The sequence below is a fragment of the Dermacentor variabilis genome, chromosome 7, assembly GCF_050947875.1.
Source record: "Dermacentor variabilis isolate Ectoservices chromosome 7, ASM5094787v1, whole genome shotgun sequence".
NCBI lineage: Eukaryota > Metazoa > Arthropoda > Arachnida > Ixodida > Ixodidae > Dermacentor > Dermacentor variabilis.
In genome coordinates this window covers 52,593,593-52,609,859 of record NC_134574.1, presented here as the reverse complement: position 1 = coordinate 52,609,859, position 16,267 = coordinate 52,593,593, and the positions used below count along the sequence as shown (strand labels likewise).

Genomic DNA, 16,267 nt, shown 5'->3' with positions numbered 1-16,267 from the left:
CTTTGAGTGACATTATCTGTTGAAAGCAATCAAAGGTCAGAAATGTCCGAATCATCGTACGTCTCCATCTGCGGAGCTTACAAACAACGTCATTTCTGTAGAGAGGTCGGTATACGGCTGAAGGACAGATTGTAGCAGTGGCTACGAAGCTTTTGATAAATACTAATTTTGTGACGTGAGTGTTTATGTGTGTGATCTTGGATTGTAGCGAGAAGTGACACGGCAACAGACTAGAAGCAGGCAGGACGAATGCTAACTCTCAACTAAATTTTCATTAAAACGAAGGCACACACACACACACACACACACATACATACACACACATATATATATATATATATATATATATATATATATATATATATATATATATATATATATATATATATATATATATATATATATATATATCTATTCTTCGTTTTACTAAAAATTTCGTTGAGAGCGCTCGTCCTGTCTGCTTCTAGTCTGTGTCCGTGTAACTTCGTGCTACAATCCAAGATCATGTTACCGTACCAACTCGCCCAACTTTCTATCATTTTACTTTATGTGCATGCTTGCTATATTTGACATTTATTTATTATTTCTGATTCTATTCGGAATTTTTGTTTACGCAGGGAGAATATATGCCTCGATCTGCAAAACGATTTGTTGATCCTTAGGCAGTTTTAATTTATTATTTTGTCTGCTTTAGCCGGGTAAAATCGGTGGCAGCCATGTTTGCACATGTGGTATATAGCGCTAATTATTTTAACTGGGTCAACATAGTTTTTTTGAGAGGGCAAGAAGTTTATCGACTGCTCGCCATTGGTGTATATTTAGTCTGCTTTGAAACAACTTTTGTCTCAGTATTACACAGTATTCCGTGTCTTTTCTAGTTTGCACCCGAGGCATACTCATTTCAGTACGTAGTCTCCATACGGACATGCAACTTATTTGTGAATGTTCGACTAGTGACAAAAAACAAATAAACAAACAAACAAACTAACCCTTGAAACTTGGCGTTGAATGTAAGCGAACCCCCTGTTAACAAAAGCTATGTGATAGGCCACTTTGGCAAGAAGAGGAAACGAAAGGTAATTGAATAGGGGCATTATTTGGTCAATTAATATCATTATTATGAGAAGGTCGGCGAGTTCTCTTTGCTACTGTTTCCAATTAACGTTCTTTCTTGAATGGGAGAGCCTTCCACTCAGTCTTAACCGCCATATTTACTCGAAACAAAAAAAAAATCAACTCTTTCCGTGATACAGCGCGTCACTTATAAGAGATGTATATCCATAATCAATTCACTTTATAATTATGGCGTCTAGGCTAAGGCAAGTGAAATTTTATGCCACGGGTCCAAAAAATCAATAGTTTCATAAGTTTGCGCCGTATTTCCGGAAACAATACATAACTTTGATGGCCTTGAAAACACTGAATCACAATTTTTTTTTATCTGTAGCTACATGGTCGCCTACCAGTGTCCCCGCATACCGGAGGCATGGCTGACCATGGACGACTTCGCCAAACTGACGAGCCTGTGCAACAGCGGTGACGGCGCACAGGAAAGCTCCGTGCTCCAGTACGCGTTCTCGAAGCCAGGTATACATGGCAGTAAAAAAAAAAAAAGAACAATTGCGCAGATCCTACGCACTGTGGGAAACAACGCTAACGCTAGGAATTTGTCTCACAACGCTTGCGATGATCATGGCTTTGTGCCACATCATGTGAGCATATCGCGCTAAAAGGCAGGCATATTGCACACACACAAAAAAGACTTTAACTTGACTTTAACTAAAGAGTGTGTGCTGCCTGAGCAGCGCAGCACACAAGAGAGCCACAAGCGACTCCCTAGGAGGCTATCTTGCAGATACTTCGTTTATCACTGAAGTTTTTTTTTGCACATCTTATGCCTCCCAATGATTTTTTTTTCTCTCAGAAAGTTCAAGAAGTGCGCACTGCCTGCGGAAGTAGTGGAGCAGGGAGAAGAAAATATGTCGACTCTTGAGACTTTCAAAATAAAAGGGGCTGTTTTAATCACTCAAGCGACGAGTTGTCCTATTATATGCAGAGGGAGCAGTGTGGTACAGAGCAAGAATAAGAAAATAACATGAACTTGGCTCAAGCCATGTTCAAGTTCTTAAAACGAAGTATGGCTGTGCGTGAGTGCGTGCAAATGATGAGTGTGTAAATGAGCTTTTTGTCAAGATCAAGCTCCTTGGTAAAGGTAGTTGCTAACTGAAAGTAATGACGAACGAACATAGAATGGAACTGCACCGACGCGAGAACTTGTGCTCGCGAGCAGTCTCTCGTACTGAACATTCACGACGAAAGGCACAGACATACTGTACATTTGCGAAGGAAAGGCTGTTGCGACGCATAGCGTAGACGAAAAGAGCAGCCGATTAGGTGATCCTGTTTTTCTTCTGTGTTTACCGCTGTAAAACACAGTCTTCGCCATGTAAATGAAAGCTTTCCTTCACGTTTTAGCTCATAAGCATTCTGGCCAGTGATTATTTTGCTGCATGGGCTGGAACTGACGTCAACACCACTACATACTCCTGACAGGACATTTCCGAGCTTATTGTAACGAGCGAGAAGAGTCCGGAGAATATCGGCATTTACTCAGGAGTATGCTAACTCACTCCACGCTCACTGCAAAGGCGTGACTTGTTAGATAGAGATCTAGTGTTTGACGAAGAGAGTGAGTGCACGTGAGAGTATACGAGCGAACGCCGGTGGTATTGAACGGACGTGAGTGACTGTGGGCCAGTGTGCGCGGACGTATGCGAGTGAGTGCCGACGAGCGTGAGTACGCACAAGTATGAGTGCGAGTAGTAGCCGTTTATTATGCGTTGCATATTGCAATCACTCAGTTCAGCCCTTGGGCGCGGCCGGGCAGCCACCATTGACCTTTAGCGCAACCACGTGACGTGACGTCACGACAGCCGGAGGAAAAGCTGGGCCCCAACTAGCGCGGTCGCGCGCGGCCGCAGCCACCACCTGACTCCCGCTCCTCCCGCTAGGGGCGCTGCGCCGGCGCGTGACGTCACGGAGGAAAAGCTGAGCCCCAACTCGCGCGTTTGCGCGCGGCCGCAGCCACCACCTGACCGCGCAATATGCAACGCATTCTTGGCTTAACCAAGCTAAGCCTGGCCATTTTTTTTCCTTGCCCATGATTAGGAATACCAAAAAGCTCGTTTTATTTATTATCGATCACACGAAGACAACAGGCAGTGCACCCGTGGAAAGAATAGGAAACATTAACCGTTATTTTTTTAATTGCAAAGTTTATTATAGATCAAGTCAAATTTTGCAGTAACCTTAATATTCAAACACGCACCCACACACACACATACAAAAAAAGAAGGAACAGAAATGAAAGTGGAAGAAAAGACGCTTTGCCACTAGTAGGAGTCGAACCCGTAACCTGCGCATGACGCATGCGGTGCTCCACCAGTTGAGCTACGGTCACGGTTTTCGCTTTCTCCACGTTCTGGGATATTTCTGCGCGCGAATTCAAACCAAGCACTGAGAATGTTTGACTCAGCGCCGCACATGACCATGTCCAGTGGATGTGTAACAACCTTTAAACCCCAGGCCCCTAGCTCACACAGTACGTGATCTTGGGTTGCGATGAAAAACGCGGCGCCCTGATTTTCCTGGTTTCTCTGGCTCAATCCATAAGAAGGGCATCGACGTCTATAGCTTTGATATCGTGAAGTATGGCATGCGAGGTTTTATTGACCAGTTTCCTGCTACGAATATCCCAAGGTTGCAGCGTTTCGTTCCGCTATTCTGCAACAACGCGGCGCTCCACAATTTTGAAGGTTCTTTTTGGCGCATTGCGGTGTCACCGCTTGTGCTCAAACAGAAAATGCTGCGCACGAGCTTAAATTCAAGAGCTCAGTCTTCTGTCTGGCCAATTTCGTTGACCCGGTTCTGCGCTAGAAATTGCGAAAAGAAAGCTGAGTTCCGTTATACCGAATGAAATTTAGAGCATCAAAGGCGCGGGTAGTCAAGTGCCAACAAGAAAACACTCGTTCTTATCTCGTTACCACGACTTCAGTAAGATACAACGGACACCGAATGCACCAGTGACGAAATGTCGCCTGTGTTCGACGAAAGCGCAGGTGCTGTGACGGCGGCAGTCAACTACTACCGTGCTACCTTCTGCAAGGAGCGGCAGCTGAGGAACACGCGGTACCGCCGCCTTGACGTCCCCACGCTCGTACTCTGGGGTTCCCGAGACCCGTACCTGACGCCGCAAGTGGCTGAACTGAGCAGGCGCCATTCGCCTGAAGCGCTTGTGCGCTTCTTGCGTGAATGTGGCCACTGGCCTCACCAGGAAAACGCGCCGGTCGTCAACGAGGCCATTGCAACGTTCTTAGCCGCAAGCACCCCGGTCGACACGGTCGGAAAAACTGGACTCAGACGCTGCCGGTCATCGCTGTGACGGAAACAACAGCCTGACCAGAGAATGTTATCATTTGAAACGAGGGCTTTGTCCTCGATCTAACGCTTTGGACCGTTCGTGACGTAATCCCCAGCATAGCAAAGCACATCTGGAGCTGCGAACATGCGTTGGCATCGCAGTGTTACTGCTGTTTGTCCCGCCAACGCACAGGACATTTATGCGACGTGAAAATAAACGTGCTGGCAAACAATTTTCTCAACATGACTTCGTTTTGTGATCCGGCTGAATCTGAAAAGCGAAAAGGCTTCACAAGCCGTAACAGATATAAAGTAACACCTTTAACATTTTGTAAGGTCACTCTGGCTTGCGTCATGCATGCATAAGTTTGATGGCTCGTCGGCGCTAGCGCTTCCCCTACCACAAACACGGCCAGTCGATTAAAACACACTGAAGCATCAAGTCTACAGCTTTGTCACTGCGCACTAAACAACAATATCAAAATTGTGTAAACTGCACCTATTTAAGCCTCTAATGCTGACAAATTGATCTAATATTCAAAGTTCTGAAATATGACACTAATTTGTGGCAAGAAAGAACTACAACGATAGGAGCGTTACATATTTCACATGAACCCCAATTACCCTACACAGGTCAATGTTTGATGGCCCATAAAACCTGATATATCCTCCATCTTCTCCACATTAAAGCAGGATGCGTAGCCCAGCTATGCCAGGAAACCGCAAAAGCGCGTGCATAATGTTTTCGAGCACCTTTAATGGCGCTAAGGTATGTGCTGTAAAACGAACTGTCACTACATTTAGGTACCAGCATCACTGTTCCAGCACTTTCGTTAGCCACGCATGATGACACTGTGGTATGAACGCCGCCAGAGGTTAATACGAAAGGGCAAGAACCAGCGAGCATACGCTATGAAACCCCGAACTTCTGCAAACATAATTGACCGCTGTCTTGGACTCCTGGCACCACAGCGGCATCGCGGTATTCCAAGCGTGTTACGTCGTCTCTCGCATTGGCGGGCTGAGCTTTTTGTGTTTTGATCGGGCGGCCGTGCCAGAACCCTGAAGTTTTCATTTTATCTTTTGGACCGTTAACCACCGTAACCGGCAGGTAGTAGCACCCAGCTTGAGAAGGGCTTTAAGTATATGCCAAGACTTTATGCTTCTAGCTTCATACCTTGCCTTAGTTCAGCGTACTATACCTTACCTTGTTTATAGCTTGTCCAGACTTTACACCGTATGAAAGGTAGATCAAGCTTTCTTTTATTGCGGTCATTACCGCTGCTCCGCTACCACTAATTCTTTGACTCGTTGAATGCGGACACTAATCGAAGGCACCCAGGTTGTAGGCAAAATATCAGGGTTTACTTAGCTTTATTTCAGACATTGGGATATTTTCGGAGGTTAACTAACTCGGAATACACCTTGCTTAGTAAGTTGGCGCGAACCGCAGGAGATAACTGTAAATGTTTTCAATGGACACCATGCCCGTTGATGTCACTACTTGAAATTGAAGCAAAGCAGCACGGAGACAGACTCTTTTGCGCTATCGGAGAACTCTCCGACCTATCAGGCCGGTGATGGCCCTTCATTCCATTATTCCCTCATGTTCTTGTGTCGCTGTAAATACTACGAATTAATTTCGATGGGAGTGTTGTGACTTCGCCGCGTAGTAAACCCCCGCTCCATGGCGAGAAGTTTCCCATGAAACCTCAAATCTATGCTCGCTACATTGATGGCAGCTTCTTTGCATGAAGACAACCCTAGCCCGTTTCTTGCACGGTTTCACCAACCAATTGTTGGCTAAATAAATATATATAAATGAACATTTGAACCACATACTCAAACGCATCTGATAAAGGTTAAATGAAAGTCTCACCGCTAGCAGGAACTCATCGGCCACACCATAATGAAGCGCTCATTCGGATTGTTACGACAGCCTCAATCTTTACGGATGCAGTGCGTTAACCTCATTGACAATGTGTTCGAGGAGCGGTGTCTTTGAGGGGTTATTTGTAATTTCCACCAGCCTTCCTTAAAACAAAAAAACTACGGAAAATGTAGCGTGCTCAGCCAACTGACGGTTACCAACAATTTTGTTAATTTGGCTTGCGATAAACAGGAAAAAAATGTTAGTGTGTAATAGGAAAACGCGTTTGGGTTTAGACTGTTATCTAATATTGCAAAAAAATGAAAATTAATGTAGTCTGGAATTAAACTAAGGTTACCACAATTCGCGTTAATGTTGCACGAAACTTGAGATTTTTTGTATTGTTTACGATGTCTCTGTGCAGTTAGTTCCATTCACACAATGTGTAATCGAATGTGCGATGGGATGCGTGAAGTAAAAATAATGTGTCACAAATATTTTGTGTGAGTTTTCATGTTACAAAAGTGATCAATACAATGCGATATATATATATATATATATATATATATATATATATATATATATATATATATATATATATATATATATATATATATATATATATATTGTGGTGGAGATTTCAGTTCGTCGTGCAGTGAAGAATGTGTTGTTTTGGAAATAAAGTCCCTATACGCTGATGTTTTTAAGTAGTTTGCTGTGCATGGACAATATTTCTTTCTTTTGTTTTGAAGTTGCCTTGCGACCATGGGAGGATATTTATTACCTTAAGACCGTCGCAGTTTTGCCCGAAAGGCGAAGCATCGAGTGCGATAACAACTTAGCAGACAGCTCTACGAAGTAAGGACAATAATCTTATTGGCCGTATGGACTTGTTGACACTCGCTTGCTAACTTAACAAGCATGGCGTCACGTGTGCACAAACAAACGTGAACACATCTCACTTGATGACCGCGGAAACTGGTTGTCAAAACACCATAGTGAGGAAGTGCAGCAACAGCAGGGAGCGGACTGACCTTCGTGCTGCCTCTCTTTAACACGAACTAAGCGGTGTTACGATGGGCCTGCAGGGGTACTGACCTGCAAACCTTTCAGGCCCGTTACAATTGCTTCGATTATCCTGCGGGGGTAGCGACCTTCGAACCCGTCCTGGCCCGCTGTAACGAGTCGTTTTGGAGAACCAACAATGCGCTCTTTCGGAGAACTGGCGACACCAGCAAAGTTAACCGACCATGCAACTTCTTCAAAGAACTGGAGACCACAGAGAAGTTAATCAACCATGCGCCTCCTTCGGAGAGTCGGCGACGCCAGCAAGGCTAGCCACGTTCGGTGGACCGAGTATTGTTAAGCTGGAACCGCATGGCGCGTTTAGCGCGAGCGAAAAACGTGACACGCGGCGAACACCCGCGTTGCCGCCGACGCGCGAGCACCCGCACGAAAAATGGGAGCGGCGCTTCCGCGTCGCGTTTTCCGGGTTGCCAGACAACATAAGTCCCAACAGCATGAATTGTCTCTGTTACCGCATATATAATATGCCCTTAAATTTACAGAACACTACAATAAAAATAATCTTAGTGTAGTTAGCGACATTTTCTTCCGAAGGGTATTTATCAAGCTTAATTTCTAGCAGCAAGATTGCGTGCGAAACTGCGACTACGTACCTTCAGCATGCTGAGAGGCCGCTGCTTGTTTACAACTTCACATAGAAAATTGAATGTCGGCCGCTTACTACCGAGTAGAAGAGGCGATTGCTACTATTAAGGGGGATGCTGATACTGAAGCAAGAACAAATTCGGGTCAGGAGGTCTATGTGAGTGCGGCCTGCATGGTTGAGGAGAAAGCGAGAGAACGAGTACCATACACTGGTAGTATTATTTCAAATTGTCTTGCCAGCATTAGCGATAAGACACGACGCTTCTCCACTTCAGTTATTAGGGCCTCGTTGAAGGTTGCTTTGTCCATTTTAGGTGAACACGATGCGCGAACGAAATCACGGTAGCGCTTGTTTTCTTTTACGCACGCGCCAGTTCTGCCGAGGAAAAAAATTGCGCCATAGAAGTTCCATCGAGATGCGCAGAGAGCAGGGCCATCTGGTGGCAAAACCAAAAAAAAATAAAAAGCCACGTGACCAAATGCCACGTGACCTACCTGAGGTCTGATTGGCGGACGCGCCGCGCGAAGCGTTTTTTTCTATTCCGAGCATACATACCTTCTCCGAGGTAGGTACCTTCTCCGAAGATTCCACATACCTCCTCCGAGGTATGCGGAAAGGTGTAATGGTTCCGGACTTTTGAAAATGCGGTTGCTTGCTTTAAATCAGGGGTACAATCAGGACTCGACGGGAACCAAAGGTAAGTGGGTCGCCTCGCATTGGGCGCTCACGGGAAGACTATCAAATGAAGCTGTGCAGGGTGATATGGGCTGGACTAGTTGTGAAGTGAGGGTAGCTCGCAGTAAAATTGAGTATGAAGAACGGCTGAGGAATATGGAAGAAAGTAAACGGGCTGGTAGAGTGTTCAGGTATCTGTACAGGAAAAAAACATTGATTCACAGTGGAGGAAAAGAACTAGGAAGCTTACCAGCAAGTATGCGGCCTGTAGGGTGGGCAACACAGCAACAAAGAAGGTCAAGCGGAAAGTCAGAGAGGCTGAAATAATCTCATGGGTGGCGGCAATGGAACAGAAACCTGCCATGAGTAACTACTTAAGAGGAAAAAACGAAATCAGGAAGGAAACCATTTATGATAACTCAAAGGGAAGCTCATTACTTTTCGAAGCGAGATCGGGATGCCTTAGAACACGCACCTATAAAGCGAGATATAAGAAGGAAGGAGACGCATGTGCTTGCTGCGGTAAAGCTAGGGAAACGACGGAGCATGTTTTATTAGAATGTGAAGACGTCTACCCAGCGGTCGATTTAGGCACCACTGGCCTCCTTGAATCCCTTGGGTTCAGCGGGAGCAATGGTAAAGCAAACATGTCCGCAATAGGCATTAGTAAGAGGCTATTGGAGGATTGGTGGAAGAAAAGTAGGGCAACGACAAAATATGGAGACGTACAAAAGCACAGTTCGCAATAGGGGATCAGAAAATTTGGGCGTGGTAGTTCATAGTGTTTTTTTGCTTTTTTCATTGTTTAACCTATGTAGGACATTCGGCAGTATAATAGCAAGAGCTTGGTGGCGCAACCCACCGCCCCGTTTCAAAGGGGACGTTCATAACATCCATCCATTCATCCACCAGCAGCACGCGGCGGCGCGATATCGTGACGGATCATGCTAGGCACGCGTCAAAAGTGCGCGCGCGCCCCACCATCCGCGTCAATCGCGCCTGAAATCGCGCCATGCGGTTCCGCCTTTACTTGACTCGCTGTCGCCTTCTCGGTCTACTTATAGGAAGAGGACTCCTTGAAAAGGGTGTTTTGCGGTGCGTTTTTATGGGCCCCGGAATTCGTCACAGTCTGTTGACAGTCACGGCGGCTACCTGAGAAGTCAGCTCTGGAATCAAGAGGCGCCCGCTGTGGTCAAGCGTGACAACCTGTCTACGAGGACCCGCTCAACTCGGTGTGTTCTGAGAATCCAAAGTGCATATGTGAGCGTGTGAGCCATCCCCCTCAAAGGCGGGTGGACAACGCTTTCAACGACTGTGGACGGTCCGATTGGACGAAGGTTGGACAGCAATTTTCCCTCACCTAGGGATCTAGGGAGGACAAAGGGTTTTTAAGCAGAGTTTTTGGCTCCTCGTCGTGCTTGTGGGCTGTGCGCTTCGGGCTTGGTGTTTCGTGCTGTGTGCTGTGTACTTCGTCTTGCGTGCTCCATTTGGGAGTCATGCTAGACTGTTGAAATGTATCTCCTGTCGTAATGTAAATATTGTAAATGAATCCCGTACTCCTAGTTCTCGATGAGAGCCAGTTCCTCCCTTCAATTACGCCTAAACCTTACTACTGGATGTCAGCGGTAGGATTGTCCTTCAAACCTTACAGCGGCCAGAACACGGCGCACACGAGGCTATCGGCCCGTCCGTACGCCTCTACTATATCCCCATCGCAGATCGCTTCAAGATAGGGGCGTGCCATACGCACAAACCGCCGTAATATAACCCCTCACTCCCCGCCCCACCCCCGATGCCTTGCACGCGACGAAAGGCGGTGCCCTTCTTCCCCGCTTTCCTCCCTTGCGCGCGCGAGATTGAACCGCCATCGTCGGTTGACCCTGCACGCTTTCACTCGCGCATGCAGCATACGGCGCGTGGCGAAGATGCTGTCGCCCTTAGACTTCATACGGACTATCACGGTGACTGCGGCGCCGAGGGTGTCGCCGTCGCACCTGGAGAAATGCATCTGGAGCGTCTATATGAGTGCTATTTGCAATAAAATTTCCTAAACGGTGTGCGCGCAGAATTAATCCAGAGTAATACGGGAGGATAATGGTTCTTAAGTTGCCGAGTTGTAATCTAACCTCAAGCTCCTCTGTGCATGGTAAAATAACGTTGCTACAGCTGTAAGATAACTATGGGATTGTAAAACGGGAATAGCATATTTGAAGAATAATGTTTCATTACGTTACTTCGAAATTACAAGTAATGACAATGGCGGCTGCCCAAATAGCTTCAGTGCAATTTAACAAACAGATCAATCGGGCACAGTGCCAACAGTCTGCTTATCGTGACAGTGTAAAAATAAATTTCAAATTGTTACTTTGTACATCGTACGTATTGCTATACAATCGAAGTTGTCATATTACGGGTGTGCGAATATTGAGTATAAGTGGATCGAATGCAGTATTGAACTTCGAATAATTCGATTTGCCTATTATTGAATAATTGAATGCCTATTATTTGATTCCTAGAACATTCGATATATTCGACATTGAGACCTGTACACTGTCACATGTCACGTGCGGCGCGGAGCCCCTGATGCTCGATGCTGCCAAATCGAGCACTTCACTTTGTTTTCACCACAGAAGGACCGCCGAGCGCACCGTGATGGGCCGCCCCGACTGATACGTTAGTTGGACTTTATCACTCCGAGTGCTTCCCGCCGTTGGCCCGATGCAGGGATCGCACACACAGCGCTCGAACGCCGCAATTTACAGAGCAGCATCGCGTCGGCCGGCGCTGCCTCTTTGGGTACTATGGTCATCCGGGTCCACAGGACCGATCGAAATGATAATGCGACACGGACGCAGGGAACGGCAACATAAGCAGCGCGTATTTCATAAAGTGCGAAGATCGGGCCGATTAGCTACCGATAGGCGCACAGATCATGTTGGATACATGGCGACGAACTAAACGCCGCTTCAACAGCCGCCAATCCAACTCGCACGCGTGACCGGCTGCGTGTGGCGCGGCCGCCCGGTCCCTACCTTCAAAGCAATCTGCGATGCGTAGAGTCTAGGCGCCCCGAGGGCTAATCGCTTCGTGTGCCTTCTGTTCTCGCCGCTTAGTTCGGGTTGGAACGACAGGGAGCGCAAAGGTCCATTCGCTCGCTGCCGCTGCCGCGCTTCCACACTACAGCGTTTTGGCAGCGAGTTTGCGTGGTAATCGAGTGAGATGTGTTCATGTTTGCTTGTGCGCACGTGATTAGTTAGTAAGCGAATGTCTACAAGTCTGTCCGGCTGATAAAATTATAATATCCTTAATTCGTATAGCTCTAATTTGCTATCGCAATTGATGCTTCGCCTTTGGGGCGAAACTGCGACTTCTTTCTTTTGTAGTTGCGGGCAACCCACTACAAAACTAGCTTTTGATTTACACGGCGGGCGCAAAAATTTCATAACCTGGTTGCATGCATTGGCGCGTACGGTGAATAAACAAGGCGAGGGGAGGAGGGAGCATCGCGCTAACTTGTCGTGACGTCGAAATCGAAAGCCATGCCGTCCATTTTAGCTTAACTCTTCAATTCCGCATGTGAAATCCAGTTCACTACAAGTTCAAAGTATTCCTTCACTCACTTCTTTCAAGTGCAGGCGTCTTATGGACTAGTTACGGATAAATCACTCGTGCAGCACTCAAGAACGCTGACGCACTGAAGGAAATATGAAACAGCGGGGCCATGTTTAAGTCTGTGTCCTGGTATACACAGGTGAGCAGCCTTGTCTAGAACACGCCGCACGGGCTCTGTGGAGCTAGGTAGTACCGTCTAATGTTAGCCACTGGGTGCGTGATAGGTGTCCACTGCGCATGCGCGGCAAAAAAGCCGGGTGCCCACTCATCGCTTCTTTGTTCCAGTTCTCATCTTGTGCGTTCGCTTCCCGCCGCAAGGGCCCCGCTGCATGCCTATGTGGCTGTGATGTGGCGTTGCCACGGCGGTCAGTGCAGCGTCGTGCAATATTCGTGTTCTACGCGTGTAACGAGGGTGCCAGGCAGACAAGCGCTAGTGATGGCGGATGATCTCGCTTTTGCAGAGCTGGCACGTTCCCCGTTCTGTACAGATACAAAATGTGCTATCCGTCGTTGCTAACGCGCAACGCAAAGACAGGCGTACAGACAACACCGTCTGTGAGTGTGGTGCGTATACAAAAACGCACGGTCGCCCGCCTCCACTCGCGCTTGCATGCGTGGCCGCCTGGTTACGCGTGTAAAAAACGGCAGCACGGCGCTGTACGAGCCGCTGTGGCAAAGTCATATTAACGCTGAATGGATGGATGGATGGATGGATGGATGGATGGATGGATGGATAGATGGATGGATGCTATGAGCGTCCCCTTTGGAAGGGGGCGGAGGGTTGCGCCACCAAGTTCTTGTGATTGCCTAATGTCCTACCTTTATTCCTGCCCGCCCCTAGGAATATGAAAAAGAAAACCCACGATGAATTCCCATAACCAAAGTTTCTGAACCCTTATTGTGAACTTTCTTTTTGTAAGCCTCCGTTTATTGTCGTTTCTCTACTTTTCTTCCACCAATCTTCCAATTGTATCTTACTAACCTCTGTTGCGGACATGTTTACTTTCCCCTAGCTCTCGCTCAACCCAAGGGCTTCAAGGAAGCCAGTGGTGCCTAAATCGACTGCTGGGCAGATATCTTCCACCATCCTTTCCCCGCCCCTGCTTCCAGAAAAAAAATATACCCATAAAGATACAATAACACATGTGCTCACTGCAATGCACTAGGCACCTTTCGGCACGCCGTAATAGAGTGCAATTTTTCAAAAGACCAGCCCCCACCTATACCCATAACTAACCCCCCTACTATCCCCACCCTTTACGAGCGATGGGAGATCATGCTATCCAGCCCCGCCCTGCAAGACCAGCTCCGACTGATCCACAGGGGCCAGGTGGCCCTGGAAGCATAGGAAGCCCGTGCAGAGGGAGCTACCCCATCAGACGCTTAACGCGCTCTTTTTCATTATGGGCCAATAAAGTTGTTTCTCTCTATCTTCCCGTTCTAATAACTCATACTGCATAGTTTCCCTAGCTTCAGCGCAGCAAGCACATGCTTCTTCTTCCTTTATGATGTCTCGCTTTATAAGTGTGTGTTCTAGGGCATCCTGAAGTCGCTTGGAAAAGTAATGAGCTTGGCGCCTCTTACAAACAGATACATATCCGAACCCGATGGCCTACCACCGCTACTGCCCGGACCTTTACACTGATAGATCTAGATTCTGTCAAGAAAGGGCAGACCTACAACATATTGTCTAGGCTTCTCCTCGGACACCCACACAGAATAAAATACACAAGACCAGAGAGCAGTGGGAGACCGCGTTGCTAAGCTTTGCAGCGGAAGACCAACTCAAGGCAATCCAGCAGGCCGAAGATGCTGCCAGTGCCCAAGGGCGTGAGGCCGTCATCTAGGTAGAGAGGCCTAGGTCTCAAAACTGCTGTCCTAAAATAAAGTCTATTCCTGCTCCTCCTCCTCCCTTTGAGTTATCATAAATTGTTCCTTTCCCGATTCCGTTTTTTCCTCTTAAGTAGGTACTCATGGCACGTTTCTTTTCCATTGCCGCCACTCATGAGATTATTTCAACCTCTCTGACTTTCCGCTTGACGTTCTTTGTTGCTGTGTTGCCCACCCTACAGGCCGCATACTTGCTGGTAAGTTTCCTAGTTCTTTTCCTCGACTGTGAATCAATATTTTTCCTGTACAATTACCTGAACACTCTCCCAGCCCATTTTCTATTTTCGATATTCCTCAGTTGCTATTCATACTCAATTTTACTCTGAGCTTCCCTCCCTTCAAAACCACTCCAAGCCATATCACCCTGCACAGCTTCATTTGTAGTCTTCCCATGAGCGCCGAATACGAGGCGTCCCACTGACCTTTGGTTGCCATCGAGTCCTGATTGTACTCCTGATTTCAAGCAAACAACCGCATTTCCAAAAGTAAGTCTTGGAACCATTACACCTTTCCACATACCCTGGAGCACCTCGTACCTATTATATCCCCATAACGCTCTGTATTTCATTACGGCCGCATTTCTCTTCCCCTTTGCTGTTTTTGTTTTTTCCTGTGTTTTTATATTGTAACGGATACGAAAGGCGCGGACAAGAAGAGAGAGAAGAGAAGACGAAGAGAACGAGGAGTTTGAAAGGCTGGGCTGCGCTACGAACACGCTACGATCATCGTGCATGTCCTGTAAATAAAACCATTTCTTCTCAACCCTTCGTAACAGTTGTGGTGGAAGGTGCGGGGTAATCGACACCCGAAGACGGAAGCTGAACCACAAGTTCTTCGACGGAGCCATCGCCTTGCTAGACTCCTACCGAATCCACCGGAGTTTAATATGTCCCACGACGCAGACGAACAACGGCCCATTCCAACTGCTGCGCCGACAAGTTCTGTTCTGCAACTGAGAGATGCGCGTCCCTTCGCCGGAAGATCGGACGAAGACGTCGAGGAATGGCTCATTCATTATCACCGGGTGAGTGCCGCCAACAAGTGGAACAGCGCTTCTCAGGTTTCGAACGTCGTGTTCTTTCTAACGGATACTGCGTTGTTGTGGTTCGACAATCACGAGGAAACGTTCACAACATGGGGAAGATTTATTTCGGAAATCAAAGAGCGATTCGGCGACTCCGCGACGAAAAAGAAAAGGGCAGTACAGACGCTACTACAACGTGCACAAGTGCCAGGCGAAACCTGCACGACCTACATTCAGGCAGTAATAAAACTGTGTAGGATGGTGGACTCTGGAAAGTCCGAGGAACGCAAAGTCAGGCACATCCTAAAAGGAATTGCCGAGGATGTATAGAATTTCCTCATCGCAAAAGACAACCGGCTTCCGTCGCTGACATCATACGGCACTGTCGCACTTTCGAGCAACTAAAGACGAGGCGCATCACGCCGAAGTTTGGCAGGCTAGCCAATGTGACGACAATGGCAAGCGTGGACAGCAACGAGCCCCTCGATCTTGCATCAACGATCCGACAAATAGTTCGGGAAGAGCTCAGCCTGCATGCGCAAGTGACTCATCCAGACACTCATAGCTCCCGCCTACCACCAGATTTCGAGCCAAACGTGGCATCCTTCTCCCCGTATCCTGCGGCAAGGGGCACTGAGGATCATGAACTCGCACCCCTACAGCAGCCACGTCTTTACGACAGAGGCCCTACTTATGATGCTCGGCCACAACGAGAGCAGCCGCGTTTTTACCCCGAAGCCCTGTGACTTCTGTCAGGCGGCGACAAGAACAGCACCGACCCTACTACCACGACGTGACTTATGAACGATATAACGGATTTCAGCGAGCAGCAGACACACGTTATCCACATGACAACGAACTTTCTCGCTGCCCGCAGCCGCCTACCATTCGCTTCGAGGAAGACGCTGTGAACCGCGACCCCCTCGTGTGTTACAACTGCGGTTCCACAGGCCATATAGCTCGGTATTGTCGCCAAGGCCGTCAATCATGTAGGACACCACCGATGTTCTCGCCACCCAGAACCCGTACTTCATGTGACTTGCGGACGACCGATTTGCTTCCAATGGACCACTTCTCACACGAGACCAGACGCAGCGATTCGCCA

General features: G+C 47.6%; 1 protein-coding gene across 1 annotated transcript in view; it reads left to right on the top strand.

Annotated features, from left to right (window-relative positions):
• The window catches only part of LOC142587430 (epoxide hydrolase 3-like), a 59,183-nt gene extending 54,547 nt beyond the window's left edge, over positions 1–4,636 (top strand). Inside the window, exon 4 of the mRNA XM_075698444.1 lies at positions 4,119–4,636. Coding sequence (XP_075554559.1) covers positions 4,119–4,441 — 323 coding nt within the window. The 3' untranslated portion in view covers positions 4,442–4,636. The remainder of the gene's footprint in view (positions 1–4,118) is intronic.
• Positions 4,637–16,267: the final 11,631 nt, after the last annotated feature.